Source organism: Mastigoproctus giganteus, chromosome 8, assembly GCF_048544385.1.
Source record: "Mastigoproctus giganteus isolate SK-2022 chromosome 8, ASM4854438v1, whole genome shotgun sequence".
NCBI classification, from domain to species: Eukaryota; Metazoa; Arthropoda; class Arachnida; order Uropygi; family Thelyphonidae; genus Mastigoproctus; species Mastigoproctus giganteus.
Window position 1 is genome coordinate 78,270,988 of NC_143582.1, and position 24,363 is coordinate 78,295,350.

Here is a 24,363-nt window from a genome sequence, read left to right on the forward strand (position 1 = left end):
ATTTCTTTGTAGCAAGCAAGTAATCACCCCTCTTAACTTTTAAGAATCGTTCGCTGTCAGGATCTATCTTCTCAAACCTTGCCAATGCAATTTCAAGAAATGTCATTGTCATCTTTGTTATCAAAGATGACATTGCCATTGTTATCAAAACAGCGAAGGCAAGGACGATGTCAGAAGTCCAGGAACTGCTGCTTAAGAAACATTGTTATACAGAAAGAGCAGGTGCTTCATAGATTTTGGGGAAAGATGCTTAATCATTTCAAAATTAATGTCATGTGGTCCAACGGCACCTGGCCAAACAGTTAGAGCTGATTCCCCCCCCCCCCGCCTTACTCCAGGATTGAAGAAGAACGAGATGTGCCTTTTTCCTTAATTTTTCGGATTTTGTCCGACACGACCTTAGTGCTGATCGACAGAGTTAGAGATGTAAAAAGAGGCCCGTTTACTATTGGCTCTGATCGTGAACAGCGTACTTTTGCATGTTCACGTTTAAAAGCTATATGGTCAATCGTGATAGGATACTTTCGAAATTTCCCAAGCCGTTTTGCAAGAATAATATTTTTTAGTGATGTATGTCACCACATCACTGATAGGATCCTGACTGACTGTTGTGATGTCAAACCCTACCAATATCGGAAGACATTCTAGTCAGCCTGATCAATCTTCCGCCGGTATAACTTAGAAGGAACACATGGTTTCCCACTAGGTAATGAAGTTATCACAGGGAAGTGATTGCTTCCGTAGAGTTCTCCTCCGCCCCACAATTAAGTGAAGGGACAAGAGAAGGAAAGATCAGTGACAGAAAAAGCACATGGAAGGTGTTACTTCCCACATTTAAAAAGGAGAGGTTAACATCGGTTAGCCTGTGCTCTACGACGCATCCTCTTCCATTAATGTTACTGCTACACCACAGGATAGTATGCTCAATGAAATCTAATAGAACTGAGGCATGTATAGAGTGGCAAATAGACAGAATCAGGCTATTAATAGTAACCCAACTGTGTCTGATTGCTATAGCCGCTAAGTTGGTAGTAAGTAGCATAGATTGAAATGGGGTCTGGATACCGACAAGGATAGCAATTCCACCACGGGTAGGCATATTCCCACTTCTAGGATAGAAGGGAAGAAGTGAGACAGAAGGGAATTACCAGCCAATGACGGATATGCTATCCTTGTGGGCAGCCACGCCCCATTTCAACCTATGCCACTTACTACTAAGTTACAGTCAGGTTATACAAGGTTGGATCATCATTTGCCTTGAAGTATATCTCCTGCAGGCAAACGCAAACGGATTCACGAATTCACGCTTCTGCAATGGGAACCTTGGTGTTATCTGTATGTCTTCAGAACCCACAGCAATTCCACTATAGGGATATGGCCATTATTAGGGCTTAGTGGAGCCGCGAGGAGTCTTCAGACTTGCTGAGAGCTAACTTTTCTGTCTTGTAGTTATCTTTTTTGTGGAAGAATGGTGGTTGGACAGAGTCTGATTTGTCTGACTCTCCTTCGCTTCAATACCCATTTTTTTTTTTTTCTTATGCTGGGTGTATTTCAGATATTTCCCCCCTCCCTTCGTTTTGTATTTGTTTTGTATGTAAATTTATGTAGACCCTTTACCATTGGTTTTTGGTTGAGAGAATGTTGGTAGTGTTTTAGGCGCATCAGCAACCACGCCTTATTGCGCTGTATATCTATCTGTAAATGCATGTGTTCTGTGGTCGATTTGCTGTTTGCTGGGCGAAAAATCCGTTTCCGGGGAAGGGAAAAAAAAAAAAAAAAAAAAAAGAAAACACCATGATATATACGAGTGTGTGTGTGGTGCGCGTATGCGTGCGTGCGTGTGTGTATATATATATATATATATATATATATATAAACATAACTTCCTCGTGTCATTGACGGGATTCGAACTCAGATCTTTTCTACCCGTTGTGGGGAAGAGAGTCATTATACTAACTGTGATAGCCACGAGGGCAGTAGAGGGGACTCAGCAGGAGGTATTCTATAGGAGTGGCAACTGATTGATCTTTCTGTGCGGTTTTTAAAAGCGTATATAGTGTGCATAGTGTTAGGATCGGGCGCCACCTGTGGTTTCCCACATCTGCGCCATATGTACACTGTGAAGAAATACAGAACACTGAAAATGCCAGAAAAAGTGTAGTGTGTTGAATGTGTAGTGTTGGGTTCTGTTGTGTGTCCTGGCATTTGGCCGCGGGATCCCTGATGGGACCCCACGTTGCCCGCACACCCACTAGGAGGTAGCCAGGCTGCCCATTATTCTCTGGCAGGTCTCCGTCAGGGTGCTTTAGCTTCCTGAACGGAGACCAATTAAAAAAAAATAATAAATAATAATAAAAAAATATATATAATGAAATAAATAAAAATTAAAAAAAGATTAAAATAAAAATAAATTGAATAATAATATAATAAAAATAAATAAATAAAAAATAAGGTAGAGTGTGGCAGTACAGAGCGTACGGAAGAAGATGGGGAATGAAAGTAAGAGTAAGGGGATGTAGGTGAGGGCATCCCCTTTTCTCCTGGTAGTATGCTCTACCAGGAGAAAAGGGGGGGGGGGGGGAGGGATAACTCCAGAAGAGTAGAAAAGCCACTCAGTGAGAGTGCTGAGTGTGACTTATATTTTGCGGTGGAGTGGTCAAGACCACTGGAGCCTACCCAACCATGTGGAAAGTTAGCAGGTAATCCTACCCTGAAAGCGTATAGCGTGCAATGGGACCAAATGACTTTTGGCGGACTATCACTGCAACTTTCTGTGCGTATAAAGATTTGTTGTAATTTATAGGTTTCCTTGCTTTTCCCGATTCCTGGTATATGTTCAATTCTGCGTTTAGCGTACCTATCTCTCTTTTCACTTCCTATCGCTGGAATTCTCGAGATCATGGGGGATGTTCTCCTTGGCAGTTATTACATGTGTGATTTTGAGCTGAACATGGAGTAATTTCGCACCATATCGAGGGCATGCAAGGTACTCCGACAAGATATTTGCGAGTGTCCATGTTTCTAATACAAACAGCACGTTAGTGGATTAGGTACATGTGGCCTTAGGTACATCTGGTACTACCCCCGTACGAAAAAATAAAAATAAAAATAAATAAACGAAAGTTATATTAGGATCACCCGGTAATTTATTACATATACCCGTGTTTGCTGTGTGTTCTTTGCCTGTTTCGCTGACGAAAAAACCCGGCTATCCATGTCTGAGACAGATTAACTCAGCCACGGAGTGTATAAAGCCCATTAAAGTTCCTCGCGTCATCGACGGGATTCGAACTCCGACCTTTTCCACCTGGTGTGGGGAGGACGGCGACGATACCACTGTGTTACACGCGCAGCAGTATGCTTTTAATAGCAGTAGCAGTATGCTTTTAATCTTTATAGCATCTGCCAAACTGCCAGCCGTCCTTACAGTTTCGTATGCAAGACCTGCCCATGATTTACATATTACGCTAGACCAGATTTCCTCCAGTTGTTAATTGAAAAGTCCATCCTGCGACTTTTCAATTAACAATTGGAGGAAATCCGACACTACATCTGCTGTCGACTTACAACTGTACTGTTCTCACTGCGATGAGCATTCTGGCTTCGAACAATCCTGTAGACCAGTACTGCTCTACACGGATTGTTCGAAGCTAGAAGTGTCCGTGAGATCTGCTGCTGTCTTATATACACTACAATATCCGAGCAGATTTCTCCTGACCGCAGAGTTAGTCTTGAGTCACATACAAACTCGCTACCGCAAAAAAAAAAAAAAAAAAAAAAAGTGGTAGCTGTTTTGTTTATGATCCAAGACATTACTTTTTATATATGCCAATTTTGTCACTTCATCGCTGGCTTTATCAACGGTCATATCCTCATCCATTCCTGTCCCAAATGTAACAGAGGCTACATTACCTTTTGGATTTTGACTTTGATATTAATTTCCGTTTGATTTCCAGCCACATTGGGATCAGGGAAAATGATTCGGCTGGCATCGCAGCCAAATCAGCAGTGACCCTGAATAACCCTTGCCTGCTAGTATCTTACACAGACCATCGGCAAGTAATACGAAAGAAATTTTCTTAGTGGCAAAATTTTTGCCATGTTAAAGCTTCAAACAAAGTACAGTACACTACAGTAGATTAAGCGTGTAATCGAACACTGGCAATCTGATCTGCGTAAGAGTTGTAGTAAAGAGGTACTGTAGTTGTTTTAGTCCTGCTTCGTGTAGGACATAGTCATCTTGCAAATTCTTTTCTGCTGAGGGCTGATGGCCTTCCTGTTGATTTTCCTGGTTTAAAGCCGCACTGCTTTTCAGACGGTAGTTGATCACTTGCGAAGGATGTGACACCATTTTAAATAAATAAATAAATAAATATATATATATATATATATATATATATATAGAGAGAGAGAGAGAGAGAGAGAGAGAGAGAGAGAGAGAGAGAGAGAGAGAGAGAGAGAGAGAGAGAGAGAGAGAGAGAGAGAGAGAGAGAGAAAATCTTTATAGCAACATTTGATTGTAATTGGTTCAAACATATCTTTACTGAATGTTCAAATTTTATCGTTGAACTTCGCTTGTTTTAGTGCTTTTATCGTCTGCCTTATACACTAAGTGATATTTTATCTGACATCATGTCTGAAAATTTTAAAGTTTTTTACAAATTATAAACTTGTACAAATATATTTAAATGTTTTTTTTAGTAAGTCTAATGAACACTCTGTTTGCTTGCTTTTATTCATTTTTACACGGTAGCCTATTTTTAGGTTACTACTTTTTTTTTTTTTAATGTGTTTTGTCTTGGGACCTTTTTTGTGGGACTGTTTGAGAAGCAAAGCCAATGGAGTATCCTGTGCCTAGGTGGGCGGTCAAATTTAAGGTGTCTTCAAAAAATAAAATACCTTCCTTTCTGTTCTTAAATTTCTGTTGTTAATTTCTTAAAACAAAACATCACAATGAGTTTGAGTTTTTATAATCATTCTTTTCTCCGCGGCCTCTGTTATTACCGTCCATATCAGTGATATATACACGGCGCTCACAAATAGGAACAAGTTTCCAGTAACAAACTTTTCTCGTCTAGAATACTTTCTTCTTTGACAGTGAATCAGTTCCTTTTTGTTTTGTCGTCACTTCCTCACTTCCAAATTAGGAAGCTGAGCTTCCTGTGTCGATGTGCACTTCCTGAGGTATCGTTATTGGAGTCTAGCTTAAATTTAGTTGCTTAATTGTCTATAGATGAAATCATTTAGAAACGTCAGTACATAATAAAGGGCGTGCCTTCACTAATCCGTAAAACATACTTAAGTTCGAAATTTCAGTAAATTGTATCCAGTAATTTAGCACAGTTTAAAAACTATTTGAAGTTGGTTACAATTTTTAATTATTCCTTTTATTTTAATTTTTTAGCGTGTGGGCTGGTTATCAGCTAATATTAAAATTTTCAGGAACATTGGGTATTGTTTTAACAAAGTAAGTTTAAACTTTTCATTTTGTGTCTACTTTTCTTGAAAATTTCTTCTTAGAAGTTCTGTGTCTTTCGCTGTAAATTATTCAATCTTTTGCCTTTAATTTTTTTTTGTTTAATTGTTATTTTCTTTAATGCTTATTTTACTCATCTTTTCATTTATTTTATTATTATTATTATTTTTTTTTTCACATTAAATGCATTGCGAGTAGTGCTGTCGTCTTGTAGGTTCGATCGAACCGGTTATTAAACCTTAGCGGGATAGCAAAAAACAGTTTTTATGATGGGAAGCCGTCGACAGTTAATTTATCATCATGGAAACTGTTTAGATAATTAATTAATGATATGCGTGATTGATCATTAAATCGTCTCAACTCGAATTTTACCAGGAGTTATATTTTGCAAACGTTTTTACCCTGTCGGAACCAGAAAACTTGGTGGTGCGAGGGTTTGCACGCAAACGTTTTCCCATAACCAAGACCACTGGGTCTAAGCTACCGCAATTTTACACATGGGATGTAGAGGCGGGGGAAGACGTGTACACAGTTACACGGTCTCAATCACGTCTGGAAACGCGGGCGTAACTGAAAGCTCCGGTCAAGCTTAGACTGCCATACATACTTGGTGTCATTTATATAAACCTTGGCCCATAGCCAAGTTCTCAAACTCATCTATAGCTATATATACACTCATGCAACTAAAATTGTCATATTTAAACGTACTTATATTCATGGACTTTCTCCATGCAGTCAATAACATGCACATTTATAATGAAAATAAATATTACATGAAAATAGATAAACATAGAGGGACATAAAGATAATACACATGAACGTACATATTATTAGTAACATATAATCAATTTCTAACAAACATTTTGACTGAGTGGGAAACATTCTAACGGGCTGGTCTCATTTGGGTGTTTGCCTACATCAATAGATGCCATACTCAAGTAATCATTCTAGTCTAAATTGGGGGGGGGGGGGTACTACAGTCTGGGTTGCCATGGCTTGGTTATTTCTGGTCTCAAAATCTGAGCAAATTTAGAGAAGGCCATATAATGCATTTCATCAGATACTAGTAGTTGCTCTTCTCCACAGTTTATGGGTACAATCATGGACATTAGTCTACATCTGTGAGATTGGTAATTGGGACAGTCATATAGGATATGGGCCTAATCCTCATCGACTCCACAGGTACATTTAGGATGCAGTGCCAGTTCTGCTGACAACTTCACATTCAGGGAACCATGCTTTGTAAGCAAAAATGTTGCATATAGTCTTGGAGCAAACCAGGGAGAGGTTTGGGGGGGAAGACTTAGTTACCTGAGGAAGGAACCTCCTAGTGAACCCTTTGGTGTTTCACTCCACCTGGACTGCCTAAGTCGGTAGAGAGTGTTTAAAACTCTTCCTATCTTGGTATCACATACCTAGTCGTATGGTATTTATGGGTATTTGTCTTTTCAGCCTGTAGGTTAGCCCCTTCTTATTATTTTAAGATCAAGGGAGAGTTCAGCCAGCCAGGTGTACTTGGCAGTGCACCCTTGTGATTGTCAACAGGATGATCTGCTGGATGGTTCCCAACTTTGCACTATTCCTAGAGTAGCTCTAGTAAACCAAGCGCCTGCACCATGGTGATAAACGGGAGGAAGATTGCCTTGCATATGAGAGCCTTTTAAGTCTCCATTCGGAGCGGCCAATCCGGGTAATCATTCGTGCATAGTTGCATATTTTCTTTGCTGTACAGGTCAAATTTGGTTAGAAGGTCAGCTTTTGGTCAAAAACTATTCCAAGGTATTTTTAATTCTATTACTAAAGCTATTGTTTTTCCTGAAACCTTTATTTGGGGTGGTATGTTTAGAGTTAATTTACCCTTTAGCAGAATTGATTTGGTTTTGTACTTGATATGGATAGTCTATGGCATGATGTTCGAGGACAGCCCACGTATTACCAGAACAAGATCGTCTGCAAAGGCGAGCTTGTTCACTGCGCCAATATCCATTTCCAGGACATCGTCCAGAACTAGGTTCCAAAACCAGGGACCCAGAACTGAAACCTGCGGGCACCCTTGTGTCACATTTCTGGTCATGTATTGATATTTGGTCTTACCTGAATCCTGCCTGTTACTAAGATACTATCATGTTACTATTATTCTGGGCCACCATAGTGCATCGAATGCTCCTTCAAAGTCTACGAGTATACAGACATTGACATTGTATAAAAATATTATGGGAAGTCTATACAGATTGCGAGTAAGTCTGCTGAGTGGTTGTTGCTGTTGTATTCACTAGGTGATTCGTAGCGTCCTCTGTTATTTTCCTGATTTAAAGCCACACTGCTTAACAGACGGTAGTTGATCATTTGGGTAATGGGTGCCGAGGGGACTTTGGATCATTCTTTCCATCACCTTGCCCATAACTGGTAATAAGGCAATGGGTCTGTAGGATTTAGGATTTGTGGGCGGTTTCTCTGGGTTTTTCGAAATCAGTCTGATATTTGCCTGTTTCTAGGCTGCAGGGAATATTCCTTTATGTAGACAGTTACTATATTAGCTACAGTGGATTGGTCGGGGTGGGTTTTTGAAAGTTCTTTGATCATTTCAATTACGATTAAATCATTTACAGGTCCCTTGTTGTTTCCTGTTCTATTTAATACAGCTGTTAGTTCCTCAGTAGTGAAATGCGGTTCAGATTCCGTGTTGTAATAGTTAATATTATCGTTATGGATTTTTGGTTTATTCTTCACAAAGTGATGAATCATTTACTGGAAACAGGGCATCTAGAATATTGCCAACAGTTTCCTCCAAAATAGATGTCGTCTGGCCGTCAACACTGTTTATACTGTAGTATTGACCACAATACCCTTAAGCAGCTTATTGGTAATAATGTGATGCACCACACCCTTGGGGTTGACATTACCACTGATACAGAAAAGAAAGAATCATGGCAATCCCCAAAAGGAACTCGTACCAATAAGGTACGAGTTCTTTGGTTTTGTACGTCTCTCTCTCTCTCTCTCTCTCTCTCTCTCTCTCTGTCACTGTCTCTCTCTCTCTCTCTCTCTCTCTCTCTCTCTCTCTCTCTCTCTCTCTCTCTCTCTCTCTCTCTCTCTCTCTCTCTCTGCATTTACTTCAGTTAGCGGCCAAGATATTCAGAATCTTTGGAAATATTTTCTGGCTTGGCTTGACCCTTCGCCTGAAATTTTCTAGCTCTGGGCACTACTAGAACACAGCATATACAAAGGGTACTAGGAAAGTTTTGCAATACAGCTTTGTTTATTTTTTCAAAGTAATTTCCTCTACATTCAATACACCTCTCCATCCTCCGAAACCAATCTTTAAACCAGTTCTGCCAAGTTTCACTAGGGAGTAAAGCACACTCGTTGTCCCAAGCCCGTAGAAGGTCCTCATCACTGGAAAACCGCCTCCCTTTTAGCTTCATTTTCACATGCGGGAACAGTGCAAAGTCGCAGGGAGCAAGGTCTGAACTGTAGGGAGGGTGCTCGAGAAGTTTCAGTCCTGTCGTGGTCAACTATTCGGTGCAGGCTTTGGCGCGGTGAGCTGCAGCATTATCGTGATGGAGGTACCAGGTGTCCATTCTTGACTTTGGCCGCAGGTTCTTCATAGATCCAATGACTTTAGGCAGGCATTGTTCAGTATACCACTTAGCTGTGACTGTCTTCTGCGTGTCCAAAACGACACGTTCCACAATTTCACTCGATTTGAAAAATACAGCTATCATTTTCTTCTTTACAGATCGGGATTTTCTGACAATTACGGGTGTGTCGTCATCATCAAAGACCCAAACTTTGTTTTGAGCCTTGGTTGGCAGATCGTAATAGTACAGCCAAGTCTCGTCACCTGTCACGATGTTGTTCACATACCGAGATTGTCCCTTATCAAACTTTTTTAACATCTCCCGGAACCAAGTCACACGTCGTGTCATCTGCTCTTCAGTCAGTTGATGCGGCACCCAGAGAGAACAAAGTTTCTTCACGTGCAAATGATCTTGTAGAATCGAACGAATTGCTGGTGCATTTAGGCCCAAAGTATCCTCTATCTGTTGGTAGGTCACTCGCCTGTTTTCCTCACAGCAGTAACGTTTTCCTCCGTAACTGACGTTCGTGGCCTTCCCGGCCTCTCAGAATCCTCCAGAACGAAATTTCCCCTTTGGAATTCTCTATACCACCTGAATATCGTTGTACGATGTGGACAATCATCATCTAGTGCAAGAGTCATTTCTTCTAAGCACTGATCTATGGTTAAACCACGCACGAAATTATACCGCAAAACTGTCCTTATCTCATTTCGTGACCACGATGCCATCGCAAGCACTTTACACACTACTAATGAATAACTGAGCCCATCGACTTGGCGCGGCGGCTACTATGCACGTATGAACATGTCTCAACATGCAGCAACAAGCAGCTTCCTGTGATTCATTGTTGCGTCATATTGCAAAACTTTCCTAGTACCCTTTGTATAATCTAGGCTGTTTTTTCTTTATTGAGGAATCACCAACTTTGATGATTGTGTCAGATAAGTTCACGACTTGTTCGTTATTGTGCAGATGATTATTTGCTTCAGGAGTGACACCTGTTAGAGTTATTGCCAAAGATTTTCTGCTATTTTTCCCAGTCGACTTATTTGAGGTTGTACCATGTTACATCATAAACTGGAGGGGGTTGAATCCAATTGGCCGCAAGTTTTAAAGTAAACGCCGCACAAGGTGATAACGGCGGATGAGACATGGCTTCAGCATTTAGACTCGGAAAACAAGCAACAAAGCTCTGTTTGGAAGTCTGCCTCATTGGCAACACCGAAAGAAGCAAAAGTTGTGCCTTCTGCAGCAAAGGTTATGGGTCATATCTTTTTTTTTACATTCATGGAATGCTTTACCAGCATGTTTTGCCACGTCATACGATTGTTAACGGGATCTTATTACAGAGCTGTACGGTACAGTATAAGGGATCACATTCGTCGCACACGACCACTGCACTCAGGTGGGTGAATGCTTCATCACGACAGTGCGAGACCTCACATTGCTCTTCCTGTCATCGAGTACTTAGCCAGCGTTAATGTTAAATGTATTCCTCACCCATTCTACAGCCCTGACCTTGCACCCTGCCATTTTTTTTAAAAAAAATTTCGCAGTTAAGAGTTATGAGAAAAACGTTTTCAGTCGTCAGAAATTGTAAAGATATCAGAGGCGAATTTCAAGCGCATATCAAAAATGCCTTCTACCATGTTGTTGAAGAATGGCAAAAACTTTGAAATAAGTGCATTTCGTCAATTAGGGACTTACTTTGAATAGGACCATCAAAATATGGATGATTAATAAAAGGTATGCTGTGAAAAAAAAATTATGACCATTCTTTATTGAACAGAACTCGTAATTTCCTCTCCCTGTGCTATGGTCTGTTTCAGTTTTTTTTTTTTTTTTTTTTTTTTGGTTTTGGTTTTTAGGAGCATTGACAACTAAGGCCATATTGCTCCGGGATATGCGATGGTCATTCTCTGACCTTTCCGCATCTTCCGTATTTGGTGGTGACGGGCTCGAACCCCGGTCTAATCAAGAAGCATGTGATACGCACTACAGCTCCTTCCCACCTGGCTATACGGAGGCGCCCGGTCTGTTTCAGTGTTCTCAAACAGGCAGCCCGCCGCTTCATTTTGTCTGGTCCTTTCTCTCAGTGATTTTATGTTAATTAAAAGAGGATTGAGAAAAATAAAGCTAGGTAATAACAGAAAAGTGCAAATCACTATCACGTAAGAATTGATTACATTCCTTCTGTATAATCACTGCACATCTGATGTTAGATAGGTTACCGGTATCGAAAGAGATATTGGTCTTGGCATGTAAGATTTCCTGTTTTCGCATCCTGAAAAAGTTTTATGGTGGGAAACGCCACTTTCGAGAGATTTCTGAAACTGTTTAGTGGTACTGTGCGTAGAGAGTTGTACAGCTCTGCTGAGCATGAAGAAAACTACCCTCGCTCATAGACAACAAACATTTTCATATTGCTTAGTTTCCCCTAGTTTTGTTTTTCCCCGTCGAGAGGCCCTGATGGCCCTTGAACTTCGACTTAAATAAATAAATTAATTTTCTGTTTATACTCCGGCACGACAACCAAGTCAGTAGAGTTTACAATAAATCGTTAATACAAATATTTATCGTATTTAGTAGTCACGGGCTTGAACCCCGGTGCACTCAAGGAACGCGTGCTATACACTCTCGCTCCTGACCACTGGGCTACGTCAGGACTTCTTTCTTAGAGTGGAAGAATCTCCCTTGTGGGTTGGCATTTTGAAAACAGCTCTGCTAGCAAATTTTTTTTTTTTTTTTTTTACAATTTTGTTGCACCGCTGAATTTATTGCTATATCTGCTTCTTCTACTCAGATTGGAAACTGATGATGATAACTTTCATTGTACAAATGGTGTACAATGCATGGTGTGTACCTGAAGTGCATACTACCTGGTGATTTGGGAGTTACACCCATTTCGGAACTTCTGACTTGATTATTATATAAGGTAAATTCGCTACCTGCAAGTCAATAAGTTCTTTGTTAGATAATTCCTTCTCTTCTTCCTATATTAACTCCTTCACGTCTTTGGCATCAACCTCCAACTGAAGTAGCTGTACAACCTTTACAATCTTATCTGTAACCTCTCCATATGATTCGTCTTTTTCAAATCCTTCGAAGCCTTTTATGTGCCGTGGGCATATTTTCTTTTGCTGCATTTTTAACAACTTTCAGTAATTTCCGCCCAGGACTTTATGATGTGTAAGATGGCGTGATAAATATTGTAAGATTTCCAAAAAAGTCTCTTAACGTAAAATTATTCTCATCATCTATTGAAGAGAATGCCTGAGCAAATGTACATAAATAGTATGCTTTTAAATTCGATATAACACCCTGATCCATAGGTTGGATGAGTGAAGTCGTATTTGGCGGTAGAATTACACTGGTGTGCAAAGCTTAAGGACCAGCACTATTTCTAAAGGTTACAACCACAAAATCTTTACTTAAGTTACTCTTACTGATGACAGTAGATTCAGTCTCAGTAGCGATTCGGGACGTCAGCTAATCTGGCGAAAGGTTGGCACACGGTATCATCCCTCAAACATCACTGAAAGGGATCGATATGGCGGTCGAGTTGTTCTCGTCTGGGGGATGCGTTATCTTGGATGGAGGTACATAACTCCAGATATTGGAAGGCGGTATTGTAACCAGTGCACGCTACTGTACTGAGGTAATCCTTCCCCATGTGCCTCTGTTCCAAGGTGCCATTGGCCTCGAGTTCGTGTTTATGGATGATAACGCCACATCCCATCGTACTGCAGCTGTTGATATGCTTTTGGAACGTGAGGAAATTGTTCGTATGGATTGTCCTGTCCGTTCCGCCCATCTAAATCCCATCGAACACGTATGGGAAGCCTAGCGGTACGCCCACACCCACCAGAAAATGTTCACCAGCTGAAGATGACACTGACAGAGGAATGGACGATGTTACCGCAAGAACTTATCAACAACATTGTTCTAAGTATGGACAGGCGGTTCAAAGCCTGCATCGATATTAGGAGTGGCCAGATCTCCAACTGAGGACCACCTCTGCCCTTTGTTCCATCTTTGGCAGTGATGCATCTGTATCATGGCAGCCGGTGCTATGTCGCCATTTTGAATAAAGTCCCTCTGTACCGTTTTGTTTCTGTTGTTGTGTCGGTGTTGTTTTCTTCATCATTTCTATACCTCACGAGGTTCCTTTGGTATGCTTTTCCCATATCCAGGCCACTCCTGAGAATCTACAGGTGAAAACCTGACTGGTCCTTAAATTTTGCACACCAGTGTATTATGACTCTCACGTCGAATTGAAATAATGTAGATGCGAAGGATGCCTAAAAATTTATCTAATAATGCATGTTTCTTTTCCTACTGCCAGCATTTGCACTTTCCTTTGGTCCCTTTCCCTTCATCGCTGTAATATGTAAATAACGAATGAAGAGAATTTTCTGAAAATTTGTTTTTTATATGATTGAAAAATTCAGTGAAGGGGAACACATTTCACCATAACAGCGTAAAAACTCACACAATTGAAGTTATCGGTATTATCGAAATGCAATAAGATCGAGTTTATTACCCGTGTATAATTAGATGCACTAACAGAAAAGCCCAACAAAACGGGAAGTGCATATTGTTTTTTTGTCGAGACCTCCAGAAGTTTTAGAAAAATATCACAAAGGCGTTCAAAATTGATTTTTATAACGGAACATAAGATAACGACGAAAGTTTAGTGCAATTTCCATTATAAAAATGACTTTTTAGAGAGATAAATTGCTTAGTAATATAGCGAAATTTTCAACTTCCAAGGACTTGGAACGAATTACAAAAAAAAAAAAAAAACCCCAGCCAATGTGTTATTGGGTTCACGTTACGATAAGTTTGCACCGGCCGACAAAAACATGCGTAAAGTCGAATTTCCGTAAGTCGAGTTTTACGTACGTAATACTCGACTTACGGAAGTGAGAGTTCCCGTATAACTGAAATAAGGATAAGAAACAACTTTATTAACAATATTTTGAGACTTTTAATGGGAATAAGCATTTGGAATGACCTGAATAAGAGAAGGCAATTTTTGTTGAGATATAAAATACTTATCCAGTTCAAAAATTGAAGTTAAATTTAATCTTTAAAAATCTAAACGTTATTTTTGAAGAGTTGAATCTGCAAAGGAATTTCTCACATAATTTAAGGAACCCAAAAGCAATTGTTTTGCCTCACCCTAGGGTACTAAATAGATTTGAGACAGGCATAAAACGAATATAATAAACAATTTGTTGGCTAGTGTTGATTTCAGGCTCAGGAGAAGTTATCCTATCTCCAAATAAAAATTCCTAATAAGAAAATTTTTGATACCTAATGGTTCATTAGATTAGAATTGCTATGCAGATAAATTACTATCTCTGTTTGCAGTGTGGAATGTAGTATGTGTTGTAATTTCATCATCTTTTCTGTTAAATAACAAATTTATATGGAAAAACTGTTGTATGTGAAGAATTGCAACTTGTCAAGATATTTACTTTTCTTAACAAGTTCATTTATTGGAAACAAATTCTTTTGATGAAAAATAAATAGTATTGTATTATTATTATTTATTTATATTTTTTGTCCTCTCATCTGCATATAATAAAACTTTCCTACAAATCCATCTACTCCTAGTAGATGGATTTGTAGGCAAGTTTACTGTTTTAGAAAGATTTATCGAACCATCTCAAAGTTCATTAAAATTAAAGCAGTAGAAATGTGTCAATTATTATTTATCTTTCCGTCCATATACAATAATTCTACTCCTAATGGATGCATTTTCATTAAATTTTTTATTTTTCTATTTAGAATGATTCTGAAGCCTTTCCAAATTTCATTAAAATTGAATGAAACTCATGCAATTATTATTTGTTATGCATGCCACACAGGCAACCCGTATACAGTGTGTATTGTATAAGGAGAGCCTGTTATCCGTACACAGTATACATGTTATATTTTATATTATAATAAAATAAAATCAACAATAATTATTTAATTTTTTCCCAAGAAAAAAAGAAATCATTTAATGTAAGAAATAAAAATGTTAGTGTAGTGCACTCATATGTTAACTTGTTTAAAATTCAAATAGCCATAGTCCTGTAACTGTTCAGAATAATAAACTTGTTTAGAGAGAGAGAGAGAGAGAGAGAGAGAGAGGAGAGCTGTTATGTTAGGTATTCTAACATAACAGCAAGCAGCACCTTGTTTAGCCTTCAGAACAGCCTAAAGTTGTCTCCACAAGGTGCTAAAAGTGCTCCACAGGAATAGAATGCTGGCATATGCAGACTTGGTTGTAAAATTCCTCACCCTAGTTGTTCCATCACATTTTGGAACCCCAGTTCCAAAATGTGATGGAACAATACTGCAAACAGATGCTCAGTTGGGTTGAGATTTGATAACGTCACCCTTATGCCTCTGGAATTATTGCCAAGTAATCTGTTGTGATTTGGGAATTATCCTGCTGGATGTAGCTGTTACTAGATGGATAAACTGTGACCATGATGCGATTCCTTGTTCTATTTGTGAATCTGAAATTTCTCTGTAATTTATGATTTTCTAGTCCTACCATTTTATTCTTATTTGCCATCTAATATGTAAAAAAATAGTACAGAAAAAAGGAATTCTGAAATCAAAATAACTCATTTAATTTATTAAAATATAAATCATGTTTTAAAAAACTTTTTATAAAGCAGAATGATGCTTCTTTTTGGTAACAAAAATTTGTAACATTACAAAACAAATACAGGCAGTTCTCGCTTTACGAGTTCCCGGGTTTACGAGTTTTTCCCCCCAAGTATCAATAAAATCGAAAATATGAACATTAATTGTAAAAAAAATGAATATTAAACATTCATAAATACCGCATTCCAAACCACTTGCGTAGCTATACAATACAGTGTACCCCGCTTTACGATATTAATCAGTTCCATCCTGTCGTCAAAATATCGTAAACTGATAACACATTGTTTTTTGGTAATTCGTTTCAAGAACTAGGAAGTTGAAATTTTCGCTGTATAACTAAGCTATCTTCAGAGCTATATTCAGAATCTCTCTAAAATGTCATTTTTAAGGTCACGGCCATATAAAAGGTCGTGAGCATGGTTTGTAAATTGTATTAGTTACCAATACAAATCATTAAAATGCACTAGACTTTCATCCTATGTTTCGTTATAAGAATCAATTTTAAATGTCTTTGTGATATTTTTCTAAAGCACATTTCTGGAGGTCACGACCATAAAACAAAAACAATTTGCACCTTCCGGTTTATTGGGCTTTTCTGTAACTGCAATTATAAATAGGTAGTAAACTCTATCTTCTCGCATTTGGAAAATACCGATAGCTGGAATTGTGTGGTTTTTTACGTTATTATGGTGAAATGTGTTTCCCCTTTATTGAAATCTTCAATCGTATAAAAAACAAATAAATTTTCAGAATCTTCCCTTCATTCCTTTTATTTAAGCTTCGTAAACTTGTTACTCCACGCGAATCGTGTTAGTTGCAATTTGTGTGTGCCGTTAAAGAATATTTATGCGTGCAATCGTGAAATTTATAATTAACAGAGATTATCGTGGAAACAAATGCCTCTTGAAACATTTCTGAAGAAGACGACTCCTTGTGCAACTAACAAACGAGTGCCGAGCCAATAATGAGTGATCAACGAGTGTGTATAACATATTATAGAGTAATTTTGTGATGTTGTACAGCCTTAATATAACAGTACAGAGCTTGGGGCCGTGTTGTATAGCAGTTGTAATTGCAGTATTAGTCGATGATGATGAAGAATAAACATTCTTTAACATTTGTAAATCGTAAATAATTTCTCTGTTATTATAATTTGCTTGATTTTACAGGCTACGTTTTCATTTCTTTCGATAAATGTCATTGTTTAAACATAAACTAATTTCATTGTTGAGAACGTAACCCCTATTTTTAACCTTATTGTCTATGGGAAATAATTCCCGCTTTACGAATCTTTCGCTTTATAAGCGCGCGCTAGGAATTAATTAACTCGTAAAGTCGAGAACTACCCGTACTTACTTTCAGTTAATGCTTGTTTTAATGATTTTAGTACATTGAAAGTATTTGCCATCATTTTTCTTACACTTCTATTTATATTTAGTTCTCATCTGAATATTTTATTGTAATCATTGAAAGGGCTCAGGAGATTTTCAGCATGCTGAAATTTTTTGTTCCAGTTCTGGCGAGACAATTGTTAAGGTCCAATACATTATCATCTTAATCTTTTGATGTAGAAATGAAAAATTCTGTCTCTTCATTATTTTCCTTATAATTGCAACAATTCACAAATATCTCTTTTAACGAATATGTAAAATATTTTACGTATTCGTTAAAATATAAGTAAAATATTTTACTGAATATTTTATCAGTGGTACCAATTTTTTTTTTTTTTTTTTTGTTTTCTTTACCGAAGTCCAGTTCTTTACATAAGTTTATGAATATGCATTTAATTTTATTAAGAGTTTTAAACAGAAACCAAGGATCTCTTAACTAGTCAGCAATGTGAATCTTTCCAACTTAGTGCATTGATCCTGAGTCGTCTTGGTTTCAGAAAGTCAGATAATTCTTTATTAATTAAACTTTAATAATTAAATGACCACATAGCTCATAGGAGTTAACAGCTAGTCATTTCGAAAGATTATAATTATTATAATTAAACTGATTTTATGGTCATGTAGATTCAAATCACATTCAGCTCAAACATGAATAGAATAGAATCTTTAATTGCAGTATAAGATATCCAATCCCATCATAGTATGGTGGTATCAGGAGCTTACAAATACATAATTGTAGTAAACTAATAAATAAATATATATAAACCATTGATATATATTATTATAATAAAGTAAAATATTATAGAGGAATTTTGTGATGTTGTACAGCCTTAATATAACAGTACAGAGCTTGGGGTTGTGTTGTATAGCAGATTTTTTAAGTAAAAGGCTGGAGCTGGAACCCAGGTGCAAAGCTGGGCAAGCACCATGAGTTCTTGTGGTGTCTTGAATAGTGTTAGCTTGGGTCACAGGTTTAGGCAGTGTTTGGCATCTTGAGGGCATGGGTACCCATCAGTATAAAGCCAGGAAGAACACAGTTGGATGGAATGTAACATTCTAAATTTTTAGTTTAGCAGAAATTTCCTCTATATTTCTTGTTTTCTACCTCTTCTTGGAGGTCTTCATCAATCTCCTGGAGTGATTGCAGCATGTGCTTAGGCAAGGGTCTGTAAACAAGTGCTAGCCTGGTAATAGTTGTGGTAGTTGATCAGAGAAGAAGACCGAAGAATTTTTCAAGTGTTGATCCCAGAAGTTTGGCTCCATTATTTTACCTGTTGCCATCTTGATTGTGAATAGTAGCATTGTTTCCCCAGTGTAGGATTTCAGCCTGTTTGGGCAGCAAACATATTAAGTAGAAGCAAAGGAAGTGTCTGTGTAACCATGTCAGTTTTTGCTATGTGTGTGAACTGGTTTACGACAAAAACTGAAAGCAAAAATAAATCTTGTCTTACTAAATGTGAATATTCTTTGTACTTTTGTTGTAAGATTGGTGACCAGGACAAAACTCTCTTGCATATCTGCTGTATTACATTGCATCACAAATCTGAGAATGTGGCTAACTGGTAAAGTTACAGGTATGCCTTTTACTGTTCCTATAATGTGGCAAGAACTGTGTAACGACATTGATTGCTATAGCTGCATGATAAACATATAAGGGATAAAGCAAGAGAGCATGAAATATCTAATATATCAATACATCATCTATGATAAGGGCTGTTCACCATAACGAAGACCTGCCAATGTCAGATTCTCCCCCACCATTCAATTTTTGGACAAAGGAAGCAGCGAAGAATATAGTGAATGTAATTGTGTTGCACAATTTGTTGGACTGTCTACTTCAATCGATTTGGACTATCAACTGGAAAATTATAATGTGCCACACTTAATTAAGCAAGAATAGTTGAAGGACTTAACTTGTGTTTTAAACTTATCTAAAGAGCAAGCCGGACTCCTTAGTTCCAAGGTACACCAGTGAAACTTACTTGAAGTAAGAACTAAATGTCAGTGTTATTGAAACAATTTATTTTGGAAGATGGTACATGTTTCTGCGCAAAGATATTAGTGGTCTTTTGTATGAACTGGGCATTGAAAACAATCTTAATGGAACAGTGTGTATTTATTGATGCCACAAAAGGAAATTTAAAAGCAGCTTTTCTGCACAATGGAAATACATTACCATCAATTTCTCTATTTCATGCTTTTAGCTTGATTGGAAACCTATGAAAGTTTCCTTCAAACCAAAGATCCCAAGATCCTGAGTGCAGTAAAGCATTTCATGACTTTGCTTGAAATGCCTGTGGTGATCTTAATTGGATTGCTCATTGGGGTACAGGGAGGTTTGACAAAATACTATTGCTTTCTGTGTTTGTGGGACGGTTGTGCAATAGAAAAAAAGAGGGCGGTATTTTTAAAGCTTGGATTAATGAAAAATTTTTGTTAAGACTCTGGATAATTATTGAAAGTAAATTGTGCTACCTAAGGGAAATGTTTCCCAATTTAACAGATGCAAAACTGAAAGAAGGAATTTTCATTGGGCCTCAAAATAAAGAAACTCCTCAAAGATGATGTATTTGAAACAAAGCTAGTAGCTTAGTGATTGTATAAAACAGTTGTGCATAGTTTTCTTTTAAGAAGGAAAGCAGATAATTATAAATCTCTAGTATCAACTTTACTGCAATATTATAAAGATATGGGCTGCCAGATGTCTTTGAAAATCATTTTCTTCATTCCCATCTCAGTTTTTCCCCTCAAAAATTGGGAGATAAAATGTGTCTGTATGAAAGCAGGGCAAATGCTTTAATATGGACATATCTGTGTTAAGAGGGAAAGCAAATTTTTCAGTCATCACTCACAGGATGCCTTGCTACACCTGGTTATACATCTTTCAGAACATCAGGCACCTGAAGAACAAACTAGACACCCATGAGTAACTACTCCTCTCACAAATGGCTGTTATCTACTTTATAAAAACATGGCTTGAGCTAGAACAGAAATTAATTACTTGTGTTGCTTCTGCTGTTTACAAAGAATTTTTTGCATCAAGATTCTCTATTAGGGGTGGAGTTGCTGTGTACATAAAATAGAATAAGCATTTAATTTATTCATGCTGCATCAGGTCAGTCCCCCTTATATGAAGCAACCATTGTAACTATTCATTACAGTGCCCACTTGATTGAATGTTTCAGTGAATTATATGAAAATATATATACAGCTCTTTCCCCTGATGCCAAGATCACATATGATGCCTCTAGTTGGCTACTCAGTATAATGCAATAGCTTTTCAAATCTGATTTTTGGAGATTTTGACCTGCTACCTTCACTTAAAAAACATACAGGAGTTGATTCTGGCTAACCTTGCCCCAGCAAATATTAGTCACAAATGAAGCTCCAACAGGAAGTGTAGACTAACTTGATCTTATCCTTTCCTCTGCAGGATGTCATATAGACTACATTCTGGAAACATCTTTTATGTCAGATCACAATACAGTTGCCACTCAAAAAAAAAAAAAAAAAAAAAAAAAATAGCCATCTCATTTAAATTCTTAACTCCAGCAAAATGGCTTGATGCAGTAAAGTGCATTCTCTATAATGTTCTGCAAACCTGTCCTTCAGACTTAGCATGCAGACTAGGTTTAAATCTGCCACCATACCGCCATATATACAGCATCTTACCCATTCTCGATATCTCTCAGGACAAGAACATGGCGGAACTCTGAAATGACAGAAAAAATCTGGATTAAACCCCCACAAGATATGAAAACTCCCTGGTCCCTGGCTTGTTGTACCCTTGCCTGGTATTCCCAGGCAAAGGTGCAGAAAACAGCTGTAATTAAAAATTATACTCTGGTCACTGTTGAGGGAAATATGAGGTGGAAACTTAGTTAGTGGTGGTGATTATTGGTGCAGTAGGGTTTTAGAGGTATCAGCAACTAAAACTATATTGCTCTGTATATACTTTCTGTAAATTGCATCTGTTCTGTGGTTGAGTTTTTGTTTTCTGGATGAAAAACTTTGGTTTCCAGGAAGGGAAAAAACCATGCTACCCTTGCTGAGACTGGCTAACTTAGCCACAGTGTGAAAAAGTACCCTAAAAATTCCTCACATCGTCGATGGGACTTGAACTCTGGTCTTTTCCAAGCAGTATGGAGAAGACTGCAATTCTACCAACTGTGCTACCCACGAGAGCAGTTTGTGGTGGGACATATGATGAGGTGGTTATTAGCTGATCCTCCCAAGTACTTGGATGAAGCCTATCCATCTCAGTTTCATCTTGACGTGAGATCAGCTGAGATAATGTGCTATTGTCTATTGTTATCACCAGACAACACTCATAACAGCAATCATCTCTCTTCGGCATCAGCCACCATAGGTATAGATAATGTCTTGCATTTCATAATAAAATGCCTTAGCATTCTTATAGATTCTTTGCTTCACATATACAATTCCAGCCTGGCTGAGCAAATTATCCCTGGCCAATGGATGTAACACTCCTTCGTTCCTTTGCAAATGATGAATGCTCCCACCTGACTAAAGGACTTCAGCCCAATTTTAACTGCTTCCACCTCTGAAGATCTTGAAAAAATCCTTCTGAAGCTCACTCAGCACTTGTTGCCACAAGCTCCAGAGTTCCACTCTCTTTTCCCAAATTGGCAATGATCGCTAATGTTTTAGTAGTACAGGAGGCAATTCTAGTGACATTTGAAAATAAAAATGAATGTGCAGTTATCTGATGTATATCCAGTAAACTCTTTTGATAGTCTTGGTTCTACATCTCTTCTCGTTTTGTTACACAGATTCTTTAATATTGACTGATTTACTTCCTTTCTCCAAAACAGAACTTCCCACCTGAAATTTGATAACTGCTATAGTGAATGGATTTCAGCAGGGTGTTCTGTAAGAGGAAGTCCTTTACTTTTTCTGTTCTTCTCAGCGATGCTTTTTCCATTCATATGAATAAGATATTGTATTTCAAAAAAAAAACTTGTTTTCTATGGTTTGGATTTGACCTTGAAAATCCCAAACTGTACATGAAGCAGTTAGAGATGGCACCAAGGTGCTCATACCTCTAAACAGCATGCCTGCCTATTATTACCTCAACCATTAGTAGCAAATTGAATATGTTTGGAAAATATTTGTTGATCCTTCTGCCTGAACCGCAACAAATTTGCCATCCTGTTATTTTCATTAAAACTCAATGCAGATAATACCACAGGATGATGGGATACCTAAACCAAATGTCACCTAACACAGAGATTTTGGTGTCCTTGATGAAATAGATGAGGTTCAACACCATCTTGACTTCTACGTAAAAAGATTCAGTGCTCTCAAATCTCAGGAGAACTAAATAACATCTCCTCTGCATAAATGAATCAAAGATAGTGGCAACATTCCTTCAATCAGTGGTATATCCACAATAGTATATGCATCTGAAATCTGAGCATCTCTCTTTCCCTCTCCTAAAATCAGTATTTTCTTCACAATAGTGGACCGTGAAATGAGATCTCTCTCTCTCTCTCTGTGTTTCGCGGCTATGCTGCCACACACATATATGGACTGCCAAACCCAATATGAACTCTTGAGAAACAGACTTTTATCCCCGATGAAGTGGTTCCAACCCGGTCCTTACTTCAGATTGATGTGCTGACCTTGTAAATCTTGTCAGTGATGGTATATACAGAAGCCACTTTGCAGGTGTTATTCCACTTCTCAGTCTCAATCTTAAATAAGCCAGGTATATTGCATAGTTGCTTGATATGTCTCCTCCTCCTCCTCTTCCTCCCTCAGAGTCTGGGACCTTGATCCACAGAGCCTGAAGAATTGTATGATTCCAAACTGCAAAGAGAAATGCCATCTTGTAGTTTACTATACAATGCAGAGGTAATGCTGCAGATGCAGATAATTTTCCTTGAAATGCGTAACTGTGAGCAATACCACAGTTGGCTGGAATATGGGTTGACTGTGATTAATGATTTACAACAAACATAATAACAAAAATCACTCAGTGATTAATTTTAATTTTTGAAATTGTACTTAAGTGTTTCTTGTCTGTTATTAATATTTTACACCTATACTGGTTGTGTTTCTTTACCATTACTCATTAAACAATGTGGTGTTCCTAGCCTATCGGCCATGATGGACAGTTTATTGTTTCTGTTATGTACAACGTACAATGAGCAGAATCTTCTAAGAGTAAGCAGGAAGATTCTACACAAGCACAATAAGAGGGATTGCATATTGCAATTCTTGGTTCAAGAAATTGAGAAGGGATTGGGTAACATTCTGGGACTTCTAGTTAGAGGATGGGCTACCTAGTTAAACTGTTGATGGACATTTAAATTTTAGGATATTGCATATGGTATTCTTCCTGCTGTTATTATATTCTAGTAGGTAATTTTTAGGATTATTGTATTATGTTGTTGTGTTTTAATGTATTGCATTTCCCATTTTTTTACCCTACGCAGATTGACTATACGGACTCGCCCTTGATGCGGCCTGGTCAGCCATCGATATGTCCAACGATGAATTTGGAGAAAATGTTAGCCTTGGATCAAGAAGTCATAGGCAGCAGGCTTCCCATGCCTTCTGATCTGACAGGCGAACACCCTGGCCTCCATTCGGGAGGCAGCCCATATTTGGTAAGTAAAAAAAAATTACTTACTTGGGTCTTCTCCTTTCTGCAGAGTAATGTGTTTTGAAATTATATGCCAACGAACGAGGAATTTTTATTCCATCTTTTCATCTCTGATCTAGTAAGACCTGAATGTAAGAACCTTCAGATAAGTATGCTTAGATTTCAAACAAACAAATAATTTAAAACCTACAAAGATGATTTTTGGGAGATGAGGAAAATAAAACTTAGAAAAATGAAATTATAATAGAGTATTTTAATAATACAGGATCATTATTATACAGAATATTGATGAAGGTATATCAGGGTTAATGTCTAATTTTGCAGACGATACAAAGGTTGGCAGGGTTGTTAATGATAGTATGCTACTGCAACTGGATCTGGAAAAGTTGAGTAGATGGGCTGAGAGGTGACAACTGAAGTTTAACATTGACAAATGTAAAGTACTGCATATGGATAGCAGTAACTACAGGGTAACGTATAAACTGGGTGCTACTACACTCAGGTTAGTGGAGAATGAAAAGAACTTGGTGGTAATTGTGCAGTCAGATATGAAATTTTCTGAGCAATGCAGACAGGCTGCAAGACTAGCTTATGGTGTCTTGTCAATGATATACA

General features: G+C 38.0%; 1 protein-coding gene across 2 annotated transcripts in view; it reads left to right on the top strand.

Annotated features, from left to right (window-relative positions):
- The window catches only part of LOC150081655 (rap guanine nucleotide exchange factor 2-like), a 900,618-nt gene that overhangs the window by 475,842 nt on the left and 400,413 nt on the right, over positions 1 to 24,363 (top strand). For both annotated transcript variants that reach the window (XM_090380578.1, XM_090380579.1), the window contains exon 3: positions 23,579 to 23,752. In XM_090380578.1, the coding sequence (XP_090236704.1) occupies positions 23,579 to 23,752 (174 nt within the window). The remainder of the gene's footprint in view (positions 1 to 23,578; positions 23,753 to 24,363) is intronic.